The 15,696-nt window shown below is 36.1% G+C and overlaps 1 protein-coding gene across 4 annotated transcripts in view; it reads right to left on the bottom strand.

Annotated features, from left to right (window-relative positions):
• Positions 1-859: 859 nt before the first annotated feature.
• Positions 860-15,696, bottom strand: part of ERCC8 (ERCC excision repair 8, CSA ubiquitin ligase complex subunit) — a 55,721-nt gene continuing 40,884 nt past the window's right edge. For 3 of the 4 annotated variants that reach the window (XM_032336170.1, XM_032336172.1, XM_032336173.1), the window contains 3 exons: positions 13,182-13,379; positions 8,559-8,639; positions 860-967 (listed from right to left, as the gene is read on the bottom strand). In XM_032336170.1, the coding sequence (XP_032192061.1) occupies positions 899-967; positions 8,559-8,639; positions 13,182-13,379 (348 nt within the window). In that variant the 3' untranslated portion in view covers positions 860-898. The remainder of the gene's footprint in view (positions 968-8,558; positions 8,640-13,181; positions 13,380-15,696) is intronic. The other variant, XM_032336171.1, reaches the window with a different exon arrangement.

Genomic DNA, 15,696 nt, shown 5'->3' with positions numbered 1-15,696 from the left:
TCTCTCTGTCATATAAATAAAATCTTTTAAAAAAAAATTAAAAAAAAAACCCCAACCTTCTGTGATCCACACTTTTTGGACTGAGCCCAAAAATATTTAATTAAAGCTAGACAATGGTTGGCTAAATGAAATCATTGCAAAAACTGAACACATGAATAAAAAAGAATTTAAAAATAGGATGCTAACTTTTCAACTATCATTTTTGATAAGACTGTCCTCAGTAAAAGCATCACTGAAAGTGAAAATGAACAAGGTGATGATACAGCCAGTAGTAGAAAGTCAGTTCTGATAACCTCTACTTGCTCATCCTGAGACTGCATCTAACAATTCAAACAATGTGTTCAAGGTCCCACTGGGGGGATGGGGAGAGGGAGGGAGGGTGTTGTCAGGACCTGTCTCAAAAGAGAAGGTTCAGTATAGAGAGATTACTATAACAATAGGGGACATCCCAGGCAAGAGCAACTGGGATCAAGGAGACATCTTTGATTAAATAAACTATATAAAAGTCTGCTTCAGGATTTCATACAAATACTACCTTCATTTTATTTATTTATTTATTTTTAAAGATTTTATTTATTTATTTGAAAGACAGAGATCACAAGTAGGCAGAAAGGCAGGCAGAGAGAGAAGAGGAAGCAGGCTCTCTACTGAGCAGAAAGCCAATGCAGGCCTCTATCCCAGAACCCTGGGATCATGACCTGAGCTGAAGGCAGAGGCTTTAACCCACTGAGCCACCCAGGCGCCCCTACTACCTTCATTTTAAAACACAGGTGAAAAAAAACACCAAATTCAGGGGTACTTTAGCTGTCATCACACAGGAAGAAAACAATAACAACAAAAAACAGTCCCATTTTAAAAGTTTCATCAAAAGAGACACAAAGGTACTCAGGATTGAGAATCATCCTTCCTCATCACTGCTGCTCCACGCATCTTCAAATGCTGGATTTATCTGTGATTTGGTTGTAGGCTAAAAAAGGGAGAGAAAAGGAAAACTTAATTGTTTTACCTCATAATTTTAGGTTCACAATATAGTTATGAAATATATAAAATGAAGAGCAATTACATTATTTCAAAAGTAACAATATAACAGTTAATTCAAGATAAAGGTAATGTAACACCACACATACAATGTAAGGCAACAGACATCTTAAATAGACAAGCCAGAATTTATCCAAATTACCTATGTTTCCTTCAAAGTAATTACCTCACAAACACATACATAAATGCATCTATACACACCCACACACACACCCACACACCACACACACACACACTGCAGCTATTGCTTATGGCATTTCTGCAACTTTTTGGAATTATCTGGAGACAGCTGCCCATTAACATTCATGTGGCTAAGACTGAACTCAGGTCTATAGTTTGACCTGACAGCCCAAGGTATTAATGTACCTACCTGACTTTAAATACACAAATACCCATGTTTGGGGAATAAGGTGTTCATCAAACTGAGTAAAACCATTTTTGGTACAAAAACTAATGTGAGTTGTTATGTAGTAAAGTTTGTTTATTTTTTTCATAGCTGGTAAAGCAGTTCCCAAGTACATGAAAAATACGTCAAAAATGGTAATATGTTTGCCATTAGCTCACAGGTTTTCCAGGAAGATTTCTTTGAAAGATAAGATGCACTTGTTATCTTTCCTGTTAAAGTTGTATTCTTACAACCTTAGAGCCCTACCTAATAAAAGTAATCATCAGCAACTAGAGGAATTTTAATTATGTGTGGCATTTCAGATCCATTCACTCTCTGAGGAAACTTTTTGGTTGGCTACCTTCTCACTCTCTGGCAAATGACTAAGGGGCTTTACGATGGTCTCATTTTTTTTGAGTATCTCATCATTCTGAGCCAGGTTTGCTTCTTATTCTGCAGCTTTTACATCTGCTACAAGTGTATTCTGACCCCAAATCCAATGATGTATTAGCGCCGAGACCACTCATATATTACCTTATATATTGCCTTTTACAACATACGGCAATGTTTTATGTTAAGAGGAACCCCAAACTGTGTCTAAGCATGTTCACTGCCTTTTTGATATAATGATTTAGAATCATAAAATTTAAACAATGATAACAGTAGAGAAAGTGTGAATTTCCAATGAATTCCCTAGTATCACCCAACATAGCTAGAAAAGAACACATTAATTTAAATATTCCTTATGGTTATTAAAGCTGTAGATCAGAATCTATTATTAAACCTAATGTCCGCTACCAGCACCATTATAAAACTTACAGTTGGCTATCATGACTCAGTTGTACAAACAAAATTCCATTATATCTCACATGTCCAGATAAAAAACTATTGCCACAGATGTCCATCAACAGATGAATGGATAAAGATGTGGTATACACACACACACACACACACACACACACACACACACAATGGAATACTATGCAGCCATCAAAAGAAATGAAATCTTGCCATTTGTGATGATGTGGACGAAACTAAAGGGTATTACGCTGAGTGAAATAAGTCAGTTAGAGAAAGACAATTATCATATAATCTCCCTGATATGATGAAGTTGACAGGCAAAGTGGGGGATTTGGATGGTAGGGAAGGAAAAAATGAAACAAGATGGGATCGGGAGGGAGACAAACCATAAGAGACTCTTAATCTCACAAAACAAACCTGAGGGTTGCAGCGGGGGAGGGGTGTAGGGAGAAGGTGGCTGGGTTATAGACATTGGGAAAGGTATGTGCTGTGGTTAGTGTTGTGACATGTTAATAAAAAATAAAAAATTAAAAAAAACTATTACCAAACCTCAACTAATTATTCACTTATTTCTAGCAGCAGTCCACTGATTTGCAATCGATGACTGTACTGTCCTTAAGTCTATTTTTTCATCCAAATGTTCACTGTACAGAATTGCTGCTGAATCACTATGTTATACACCTGAAACTCGCCCAACACTGTTAACTATACTGGAATTAAAATAAAAAAAAAAAAGATGTATTGTTCTTGGGGGTTAGGAGATTCCTCTCCTCTACAATATCTTTAGAGGCCTTTAATTCTGCCTTAGATATCTCCCAAAAATGTTTCTGAATGTCAATAAGCCACACAAAGGTCATACCTCCTAACTTCACTATGGAAGCCCAATATGTAATCTATTAAACACTTAAATTTCATTTGAAGACTCAAGAGAGAAGCAAAATTATATTTTATTGTAAATTATTGTTGCTATGGTGAGCAAGGAAACCAGAATAATTTTGTGAAAATTGAAATGAAATATTGGCAAATTTTGAAAAATACTACACTATACTAATACACAAATACTGTAAATTTTACTGTTTATAGCAATAAAGAATAACAATATAAATGCATTATAGTATGATTACAGTTTTATTTTATTGCTAAAAAATCACAAATAAAACATACTTGTAATTAAAGGCTACTGTAAGAATGTTGTATATGGATGTGGTACCCATATTACCATTTGAGACCTACAGATTAAGTCTAACTACCATCTAGCACTTGGGTTTTCTCTGTAACATCTCCTCCTAGTGGACATCGTTTCTGAGCTTGAACCTCACCATGTTGCCTGTTCTCCTGAGAAACACTTGTAAATGTTAGGAGATAGAGAAGCTGTAATTTACAAGGAATCTAGTCCAGGTCCAAATAATGGGAAGGAAGAACAAAACCAACCCTTACATCTACATATACTTCTTGATATATTCTAAATTCCTTACTGTCAATTACTGGAAAGTCTCTACTGTCAATTACTGGGAAGTCTACAGGAGCAAAATAGGGCTGTCTGTGTTAGCAAATGATTATAGCTGACCCTGAACAATAGGGCTTTGCACTACGTGGATCGCTTATATGCAGATTTTTTTTTAAATACAGTACTGTAAATGTATTTTCTCTCCCTTATGCTTTCTTAGTAACATTTTCTTTTCTCTAGCTTACTTTATTGTAAAAATACAGTATATAATACATATACAGAATATATGTTAATTGACTATGTTGTGGATAAGGCCTCCTGTCAATAGTAGGCTCTTAGTGATTAAGTTATGGAGGAGTCTCAAGTTACAAATGATTTTTTAATTGCATGGGGATGGGTGCCAGCATCCTTGTTGTTTAAGGGTCAGCGGCCAGTATCTACCAAGTGGTAAATAAAAAAGCTATGTATTGTGTGACTATCAAAATAAAGTAAGATTTTTGGTGAGAGGACAGATTTGAACCATAATGTAGCTGCCCTATAGATCTCAGGAAGGAAAAAGTGATTAGGCATTATACAGGCTTGTCTTGATCATGACCAAGTTTTAGGAAAAGAGGGTAAAAGGAAGCCAGAGTCCTCAGAATATAATACAACAGCCTGCCAATTAAATACATAGATTTATGCTTAAAGACCATAAAACCTGTCCCTATTACCCAATGCCTTTCAATTTCTTACAGTACGACTAAATTTCCCCTCTATCTTGGATATCAGAAGAAATACTGCTAAGGAATTATGTCTTGGTTGATGGGGAAGTAAATCTTATCTCAAGGGTAGATTTGAAAGGAAACTGAAGAACAATTTTGCTTGATGATTCTGATATTTGGAGATACCATAAACTTGTCCTCAATCCACAATGGATGGTGGAACAGGGATTCAAACCCAGTTGCCAATATGATTATTATTTAGTTTACCTGAAACTGAAGACTAAGTGAGTGTGTGTGCATGTATGTGCATGTTTTGTTTTGAAGTTGTTCCTACACAGTTCTGGGAAACTGCAGCATCATTTATTTGAGAGCTGAGATAAAAACACTTCTTTTTTATTTTTTTAAAGATTTTATTTATTTACTTGAGAGAGAGAGCGAGAAAGAGCATGAGCAGGGCAGAGGGAGAGGGAGAAGCAGACTCCCTGCTGAGCAGGGAGCCTGACACAGGGCTCGGTCCCAGGAATCTGGGATCATGACCAGAGCTGAAGGCTTAACTGACTAAGCCACCCAGGTGCCCCTAAAAACACTTTTAAATATGGGTTAAGTAGTAAATATACATGTAAGGAGTAGGGTCTGGTACAGACAGACTTCTCTCAGATCTAAACCATCATCTTATTCACATTCTACCTATATTCAAAGGAATCTTTCAAACTAAAGTTTTATGAAAATAATTTTATCCCATACCATTTTATAAGAATGATGGCTATCTTAAGGCGTATAAACAGTATATTTTAAAAGATAAGGTTTTATAGCTCTAAAACTTAAATATAGGGGTGCCTGTGTGGCTCAGTAGGTTAAAGCCTTTGCCTTCGGCTCAGGTCATGATCCCCGGGTCCTGGGATCGAGCCCCGAATCAGGCTCTCTGCTCAGCGGGGAGCCCGCTTCCCTTCCTCTCTCCCTGCCTGCCGCTCTATTTGTAATCTCTATCTGTCAAATAAATAAATAAAATCTTAAAAAAAACCCCAAAACCTTAAATATAAAGCTAACTTGTTTTTTACACATCTCTATTTGCTTTCCTACTTGTTCGGTTTAGTTTCCCATATGCAAAAATTCTTCTAGATAAGAAGTTCAAACTATCACTATAACTACATTGTATAAATAAAACATCAGAGTCACAGACTCTTTATAAATTAAGCAATTTCATTTTCTTCTAATATCCTTTTTCCATATTTAAGTCATAGATTTACTTTTAATTTATTTTTATTATTTTCATTTGGTTATTTTTGATTGTTATACTTCCTAACATAGCCTCTAGTGGTCTTTCTTGGGTTTTTGGGTTTTTTAATAGTGTTTTAACTTGGGTTTATTGCATATAGTAATTCCTAAACCGCAGGACACAGTGATTAAATAATGGAAAATAAATGGCTGAGCCAAAGTATTTGACCATACTAAGTTTTTACAGAAGAATATCTAGTCATTCAAACCATAAGAGACTATTAATCTCAGGAAACAAACTGAGGGTTGCTGGGTGGTGGGGGTCAGAGGTATAGGGTGGCTGGGTAATAGACATTGGGGAAGGTATGTGCTATGGTGAGTGCTGTGAATTGTGTAAGACTGATGATTCATAGACCTGTACCCCTGGGGCAAATAATATATGTTAATAAAAAAAGAATTATTTAGTCATTTAAAGCAGCTGTACACCAAAACTAATCAAAGCCATAATAAACTAAATTAGATATGTGATGAAATCTGAAAATACTCATACAGCAGTTGGCCAGATGCTTGAAGATTTACCATTGTGTGTTTTCTTTTTATTTGGATTAGGGCCCAAAAAAGTAAGTCACAGGCTTTACACTACAGTAAACCACAGCAGTTGCAAATCTAGGTATAAAACAGATTTTGTCAAAAGCTGCTAAATGTTATCAACCACCCCCATAAAAACTCATTTCCATGTGGTTTTAGTCATTTTTCCACAAAGGAACTAAATAGGCGAAAAATGTTTTTAGAATTTTAAACTTGCTCTACCAATACTTTTCTTTTTTTTTTTTTTAAATCTTTTTTTTTTTAAGATTTTATTTATTTATTTGACAGACAGAGATCACAAGTAGGCAGAGAGGCAGGCAGAGAGAGAGAGAGAGAGAGGGAAGCAGGCTCCCTGCTGAGCAGAGAGCCCGATGCGGGACTCGATCCCAGGACCCTGAGATCATGACCTGAGCTGAAGGCAGCGGCTTAACCCACTGAGCCACCCACGCGCCCCTCTACCAATACTTTTCATCTCCATTTAAGATGCTTTGTTTTTATATGAAGACTTGAGTAAGATTAACTCAAGGTGTTTCTAACTGCACTATTTGTATTTCCTACTTTTAAAAATTATATACATAAATATTGGTTTTTAGATATTTGACTTCTTATATCCTAGGTATTAAGACAAATATAGATTAACAGTGCTTAGTAAAATAATCTTTGGTGGGAAAGATAGCACCTTTACTTTTTTTAAGGATTTTATTTATTTATTTGTCAGAGAGAGAGAGAGAAGCTCACGCGCAAGCACAAGCAGGGGGAGCAGTAGGCAGAGGAAAAGGAGAAGCAGGCTACCTGCTAGCTACCTGCTGAATAAGGAGCCTGATGCGGGACTCAATCCCAGGACCCTGGAATCATGACCTGAGCCGAAGGCAGCCACTTAACTGAGCCACCCAGGTATCCCAAAATAGCACCTTTAGACAGTGTAACACTGTCTAAAGTGTGGGTTAAGCCGCTGCCTTTGGCTCAGGTCATGATCCAGGGTCCTGGGATCAAGTCCCACATTGGGCTCCTTGCTCAGCAGGGACTGTGCTTCTCCCTCTCTCTCTGCCTCTCTCCGCCTGCTCATGCTCTCTCTTTCTCTCTCAAATAAACACATAAAATCTTAAAAAAAAAAAAAATTAAGATAGACACTAACAGACTAGCTGATAGAGGAGTATATATTGGTAAAATTCAAGTGTGTAAATAAAAAAACCTTAAAAATGTCACATGTGGTAACTCAAGAGATAAAATTTACTTCTAGGAATCTATCCAAATAAGCAATCAGAAATATAAACAATTTATAAATGAATAGTTACCCTGATTTGTTTATAGTGATCAAAAGAAATGTCTCCAAATACGTAAATATTTAAGTAAATTGTGATATATAAATGACAGCGTGCTATTATTTTAAGAACAAATTTACAGGGGCACCTGGGTGTCTAAGTGGGTTAAGCCTCTGTCTTCGGCTCAGGTCATGATCTCAGGGTCCTGGGATTGAGCCCAAATTGGGCTCTCTCCTCAGTGGGGGGGCTGCTTCCCCTCTCTCTCTGCCTGCCTCTCTGCCTACTTGTAATCTCTCTCTCTGTCAAATAAATAAATAAAATCTTAAAAAAAAAACAAAATAAAACCAAAAAACCCACAAATTTACCAATAGTTATTAATGATAGGGAAGAAGATTTATTATTAAGTTAGTAAAGTAGGATGCCAAGTTGTGTATCCAAGCAGATTAACTATGTTTAAGCAATATATATGCATAGGAAAAAGCAAGAATGAAGCAAAGGAAAAGTGTTAACAGTAATTCAACTTTAGACATTTGAGTTGTTCTTTCAATATTTTTCTGGGTTTTCCAAAAATGTTGCAACAGGCAAACCATTTTCACAACGTGAAAACACCCAGACATGCTTTAAAAGTCTCTCTCATGGGGTGCCTGGATGGCTCAGATGGTTAACTATCTGGCTTCAGCTCAGGTCATGATCTCCAGGTCCTGGGATTAAGCCCTGCATCAGGCTCCCTGCTCAGTGGGGAGTCTGCTTCTCCCTCTCCCTCTGTACCACCCTCCCCAGCCCACCCCGCTTGTGCTTGCTTTCCCTCTCAAATGAATAAATAAAATCTTTAAAAAAAGTCTTTCTCGGGGAGCCTGAGTGGCTCACTGGGTTAAGCCTCTGTCTTCAGCTCACGTCATGATCTCGGGTTCCTGGCATCAAGCCCCATATTGGGCTCTCTGCTCGGCGGGGAGCCTGCTTCTCCCTCTCTCCCTGCCTGCCTCTCAGTTACCTGTGAAATCTCTCTGTCAAATAAATAAATAAAATCTTAAAAAAAAAGTCTTTCTCATATAAAGTAAATTAACAAAACTATTTTCTTTATGATTTAAAAGTCACTGTAAATTTGTGTAAATAATATTTACCTCATCATCATCAGGAACTGGTTCATATAAGGATGGTACCCAAGCAAGTATATTGCAGTCTCTGCTACCACTATAAAGTTCCTATAACACAGAAAATAAAGATGTGGTTGTGGGTCAGTTTAAAGCTGGTGCCAATCTGCAATGAATAGATCATTTAAAAGACTAACTCTTAGGTTATATCAATTAGATTAATTCTATTTCTATTCCTCAAAGAAACTCAATTGATGTCTTTTGTTTGCTTAAGATGCAGTAAAGCTTTGTTTCGTATTTTAAAATATTGTTAGGATATGTCAGAGCTTGCCAACCTGGAAATTTTACTGAAAGATTCAATAACCTAGTTTTTTTTTTTTTTTAATTAATCATGGTATCCAATTATTTCAAGTGTCGGAGTAGAAAAAGAAAAAATAGATTGAATCAAGAGTCTGTCCTTCTCTGTCAATAACTGAGATTTAAGAAAGACATCAGTAAAAAAAACCTTATGAGTTCTTGATAAAATAGGCCAGAACTTCACAAAAAATATTATTTAGCTCACAGCTGTCCAACTGGCTGTTATTCAACAGAAGAGCTTTTAGATCCATATGCTATGCTTAGTGAGAAGTTTATTTAATAAGGGCAAGCTTGGGCTGATACACAGTCTATGTTAACATCTTTATGAATATGCTGTTTATACACAACTGAACAATGTTCATTTCCGTCCCCAATAAAACTTTAGGAATATGTTATACTGTCTGTACTAAAAACATTCCTATGAAGCAGTGAGATACATTAATATAAAAAGGGTATAAATTGGTATGATCTACACAGAATACAATCTCAATACATGTCAAAAGTTTTTGTATGCGTTTCTAAGGAGTCATGCCAAAGACATACGAAATTCAAGGATATCGGCAATATTTAAAATAACAAAATATGGAAATAATTGTCCAAAACTAGGGTAATGATTTATATATAAATTTATGTTGTATTCATAGTATGGGATGTCATATAATCATTAAATTTGTTTTTTAAAAGTGTTTAATGACATTGGAAAATACTCAACGTCAAGAGAAAAGAGAAGGATATGAGCCACAGAGTCATCTTGTGAAGGAAAAAAGCAAGATGTAGAACATACGGTCAATTAAAAAGAAGAGAAAAGGCTATGTAAAGAGAAATGTCTAAAAAGAAAAAAAACCAAAAATGATAAGCAGCGGTAAAACTATGAATGACTAAGTGGTTCCCCCCCCCCCACAAATTTATTTCTTTATTTCTACACAAACATTTTATTTTTTCAACATGTTCAACATGAGGCTTGAACTCACAACCTTGAGATCAAGACTTGAGCTGAGATGAAGAGTCAGATGCTTAATCAACTGAGCCACCCAGGTGCCCACAAACATTTCTAATAGTGAAGTTTTTTCCTGCTCTGTGTGCAATTATTTATTTTCAATACTGTTCATCTTAAAAAGTTTGAAATATGGTACAATTAGTATTTTTCTAAAAAAAAAATAAAGGTTCTAGTTAAGGGAAATTAAGATTATAAAGTTATTCATAGAAATATAGATGTGGAACACCTGGGTGCTAAAGTTAAGTTGCTGCCTTCAGCTCAGGTCATGTTTCTGGGGTCCTGGGATGGAGTCCTGCATTAGGCTCCTTCCTTGCAGGGAGCCTGCTTCTTCTCCCTTTGCCTGCCGCCCCCTTGCTTATGACCCCTCTCTCTCTCTGACCAATAAATAAAAGCTTTTTTTTTTTTTAAATATAAACAAATAAAAGGAAACATAGATGTAAAAATATAAAGTAAATCTGATTTATTTATACATTATCAAACTTCCTAAGGGAACAAAATTCTAGACTGTATTGTTTAACCTTGGATATATAGTTACACTAACTGTGAATGATGCAAAGATATTTTCAAATGTTCAGCACCCCTGAGCAATTTAATTTCCTGAGAATAAAAACACACATACACACATATGCACACACACATCTCCAAGATAACTTGGTCAGATAAGCTTACAAGGCAATTTGTGGTTAAATATTGACACACTGATAGAGACAAAGGAAATTCTGCAAATGTTTTAAGAAAGAGAACTTAAATTGGAATGACTAATAAGGACTTCAGGTAAATGGAAGGATTTCAATTGAGTGTTAAGGTTTTTGGGAAAAGTTTAGGTCTTCATTTGGGAAATTAGATTAAAAAAAAAAATCAACAGGGGCACCTGGGTGGCTCAGTGGGTTAAAGCCTCTGCCTTCGGCTCAGGTCATGATCCCAGGGTTCTGGGATCACCCTGCATCAGGCGGGCTCTCTGCTCCGCAGGGAGCCCGCTTTCTCCTCTCTCTGTGCCTGCCTCTCTGCCTACTTGTGATCTCTGTCAAATAAATATATTTTTTAAAAATCTTTAAAAAAAAATCAACATAAGAGACTAAGCTGACAACATGAATCCTGTCACTCTTGAATGGCTGAGTGTGTATTGCCTTTGAATAAGGACACTCTCATAAATTACAGTGCATCCAACAAAATAAAAAAACTCACAATGATATATTACTGCCAGCTAATTCTTAGACTCCATTCAGGTTTCATCAACTGTCTGAATAAATGCCCCTCATGGCAAAAGGGTCCAGATTAAAATCATATGCTGCACTTAGTTGTCATGTCTCCTAACTTTCCTTCAATCTGGAACTGTTCTTCAGTCTGCCCTTGGCCTTCCTGACCTTGACAGTTTAGAAGATACACACTAGTTATTTTGTAGAATGCCCTTCAAATTTTCTTGTGTCCTCACGATTAAATTGAGGTGATACATCTTTGCCAGGACTATCATTGAAGGAATATCATGTAATTGGGATGTTAACTTTGATCATTTGATTAAGGTGATGTATGCCAGGCTTCTTCAAGGTAAAACTACATATTTTACCTTTGTAATTCATAATTTTGTAGGGAGGTATTTTGGGACTATGTAAATATCCCACTCCTCATTAGACTTCCAATGTATTAGCTTACTTACTTATCCCTGAATGGATTCATGTATCCTTATTTTAGTCAATGTGTTATAACCCAGTACTATCATTATTTATTTCAATGTCAGGTATATCTTGTTAGATTTTTATGGTTATGATAGAACTACTATAACTATCAATTTTGTTTTCAGGTTGTAAATTCTGTGTAGTATTTAATTTGAAAAAGGGTTCTACTGCTAAGTGGATGTAAAGTACTACCCTATTTTGCTTTTGAGACTTAGAATTATTCTCCTTTTCAAAAATCATAATGAATATAATGGGGTAAGAGCTGGAAATTGTGTGATGTAGTGCAGTGATTCAAGCCTGTGTACGTAGCTTAGAAAAATGAGATTAGTTAGGAGGCAACTAGCCCAGGTTTCTGGCTGTGACCAGCTTATCCCGGCTATTCCTGGGGCTGATGGGACCAGTATCTTGGCACATTTTTGATCTATTCTAGGCACACGTGTTAGGAATTCTGATTTGGTAGAAAGCAGTAATTTAAGTCAGTATATCTGGTTTAAAATCTTTGCTGTGTCTCTTAGTGACTTGGCATAAGAAAAGACATACAAGAATTTCTTGAATAGACAACCATGCTCTGTGAATAACTACTTGCAGGTTTGAGGAAATGCATGTCACTTCTCTGGTGTCTTAGTCTTCTTCTCTCAGAAGTAATACTAAAAATATTTAATAACTAGTACATCAGGATACTGACCAATCAGCAGACATAACAGCCATAGAGTAGAAGCAGGATCCTGACAGTCCCTCTTAGGTGCTGGGCTGAGGTGTAAACTAGGAGGCCTCAGGAAAGGGGGTGAAGCTAGTGGTCTCTTAGGGTGCTTGGTGCAATAGCTATTTAACAAAAAGTAAAATACGTATTTGAATATTTTAATAATGGCTATTGCCATGTAGTGTGCTGGCTGAAGAATAAGCACTGTGTATCTTACTGTAGTATCAGACACAAATTAAGTAATTAGCATTAATGAATAAATGATTAAGAACTTTACCAGGTGATAACACCCTTCCTAGCTCTAATAATCCATAGTTTTCATCCTACCAGTATTTAACTCTCATGAACCTCACTTTCTTTACCACAAAATACAGAAAATACCAAGTTTTGCTATATTAGAGACTCATTTAAAGGAACACGTGAGGTAATTTGTGCTAATATTCTCTGGAAAAAAAAAATCTGCTGTTGGTAAAATCAAAGGGAAAGGTCAACTCAAAAGTAAATGATTAGCCACTGACAGGAAATAAATTAGAAATAAAATCCGAGATAGACTCACACATATAAATCAGTTTTTTATAAAACCATATTTTGAGATTAAACACAGTGTTCCATCTTTTCCCAAAAAATTGACTGCAAGACATTATTTTTAATTTGCTAGATATTTTCATCTGGTAAATAAATGGAATCGATATGCAGAAGAAAGAATTTATCTCAGTCAAGTTTCACAGTATTATACTGATTCATGCAAATATCCTATACTATCTAAAACTTTATCCTATATAATCCTCTATTCAAGAAACCCTAGCTCAAATGTGGATTACAAGTGTAATTTCTCAGACTGAAATCATAACTTACTCTTCTGTATATAACCAGTCTGGCAAGCTAGCTACCTGAACATTTTAAATTCCCTTAAGGATCATTCTTACCTGGAAATTAGAGTGGAATACACAGCAGTCAACACTTTTATAATGTCCCTTAAGCATAGTTATCTGTTCTCCTGAGTAAATTGTATAAACAGCAATAGTGCTACCATATGGTACAAAAACAAATTCTGAACTGCAGCCACAGGAGACAGTGAATTTCAATCCTTTTCTGCTGTCATTATTAACTTTTCCATAGTTTACCTGCAGGATGTAAAATCGTAACATTACTCATTTCTTAAGTCTGAATTAAAAAGACAACAAAGACCAGAAGAAATATTTACTTAAAATATTATATAACATACTATGGAAAGGGCTGTTATTAAGTCTGTAGAAAATGATCAAGGTTCTAACAAAGAAACAAGAGCCAATGACATAAATGTATGTTTCACATAAGAGGAGAATACAAATAGTAAAATACAAATAGTAAAAAAATCCACAAAAGTGAATGCTTACATTTAAGCCAGTCTAGAAATAAAATGTAAATTAAGGCAATCTTAATCACTTTAGACCATTTAGCAAAAAATTTCAAGAAACCTTGAGACAGTGAATACCATTACAAATGAGGTAACATGTTGGTGGCACATGTTGGTCAATCCTTCTAAAAGGCCAAATTATTTATTATGCAACAAAATGCAAAGATGTTCTTTTTGGGGGGAGGGAATAATTCTCTTACTTTAAAATATTTTTTCTTAAGATTTTATTTATTCATTTGATAGAGACCCTGGGATCACAACCTGAGCCGAAGGCAGATGCTCAACGACTGAGCCACCCAGGCGCCCCTAAAACATTTTTAATTGTGGCAAAATACACATGGCATAAAATTTGCCACCTTAACCGTATTTGAGTGTACAGTTCAGTGTACATTCACACTATGGTGCAAACCTTCATTATCCTCAATCTCCAGAACTCTTTTCATCCTGCAAAACTGAAACTTTCTATCCCTTACAAAGAAAGTTATTCTTACTCTTTGACTTAGTAATTACTCCTGGGAATTTATCTTAGGGAAATAATTAAACAGGAAAAAGCTATATACTCAGAGGAATTCAATGCAGCATTACCTAGAATGGCAAAATAGCTAATGATAATATAAACTCCTAATAATGTTACAATATCTCTACAGTTTACATAGTAATTAATAATTATGAAAACTATGCAGGAAGTAAGGATAAAAACTAGTTATAAAAAAGCACAGAACACAAATACATATATATATATTCACACAAAACTGCAATTTAGGACAAAAATAAAAATTCTGCACCTGTACGCCAAAGGTGAAAGCCCAATATCAGCATCTCTTCAGCAGTACGAAAAAGAAAATTCCAGGTCCTATCCCAATCCTACTGAACAAGAATCTTCACTTTAATAAGATCCCTAGATGATCTAAAGGCTCATTAAAGTCTGAGAAGCTCTGGGCAAAATAAATTGATAGTGCTAATAGTGCTGAAATTATCCTGTTGATAATTTAGATTAAGCAGTTCAGAATAAGTGTAAAACCAGTAGCTAAACATTTACGATTTATCAGCAGGAAGATCACCAAAGACTCTCAATACTATGGCTAACACTAGAGTTTTATTTATTTATTTATTTTTAATGATTTTATTTATTTGACAGAGATCACAAGTAGGCTGAGAGGCAGGTAGAGAGAGAGAGGAAGAGAAGGAGGCTCCCTGATGAGCAGAGCCCGACCCCAGGACCCTGGGATCATGACCTGAGCCGAAGGCAGAGGTCTTAACCCACTCAGCCACCCAGGTGCCCCAACACTAGAGTTTAGACAGTGATTTATTTTTTTGCCTTTTTGTAAAGGTCATTTGGGAGTATATGTGTGTGTGTATAATTATAAACATATATAAATGGACGCCTGGGTGGCTCAGTGGGTTAAGCTCCCAATTCTTGATTTTGGCTCAGGTTGATCTCAGTGTTGTGGAATCAAGCCCTGCATCCAGGCTCTGCATTCAGCAGAGTCCACTCGAGAGTCTCTCTCCCCTTCTCCCACTCCTTGAGTTCTTCTCTCTCTGAAATAAATAAATCTTAACACACACACACACACACCCCCCAGGGTGCCTGAGTGGCTCAGTTGGTTAAGTGACTGCCTTTAGCTCCAGTCATGATCCTGGAGTCCCGAAATCAAATCCTCTGTTGGGCTCCCAGTTCCACAGGGAATCTGCTTCTGCTTCTCCCTCTGACCTTCTCCCCTCTCATGCTCTCTCACTCTCTCTCTCAAGTAAATTAATAAAATCTTTAAGAAAGAAAAAAAAATCTATATCTCTATCTATATCTATATCTCTATCTATATCTATATCTATCTATAAGCGCATACTGAGGCCCAAATGGATATATGCTGATGATCTGTGGATACTACACTTGCCTTATCCACCCTTCAGGTTAACATGTGACAGAAATGAGCGTATGCATCCAGCTATTCCACTGCAGCAGTAAACAGTAAAATGTTAAATTTGGTAGATTTGGTTTGCAGAAACCCACTCCACTCCCCACTCACTTTTTCTTTTCTTTTGCCTCT

This window comes from Mustela erminea, chromosome 3 (assembly GCF_009829155.1).
Source record: "Mustela erminea isolate mMusErm1 chromosome 3, mMusErm1.Pri, whole genome shotgun sequence".
Taxonomy (NCBI): domain Eukaryota; kingdom Metazoa; phylum Chordata; class Mammalia; order Carnivora; family Mustelidae; genus Mustela; species Mustela erminea.
This window is presented reverse-complemented; position numbering and strand designations above follow the sequence as displayed.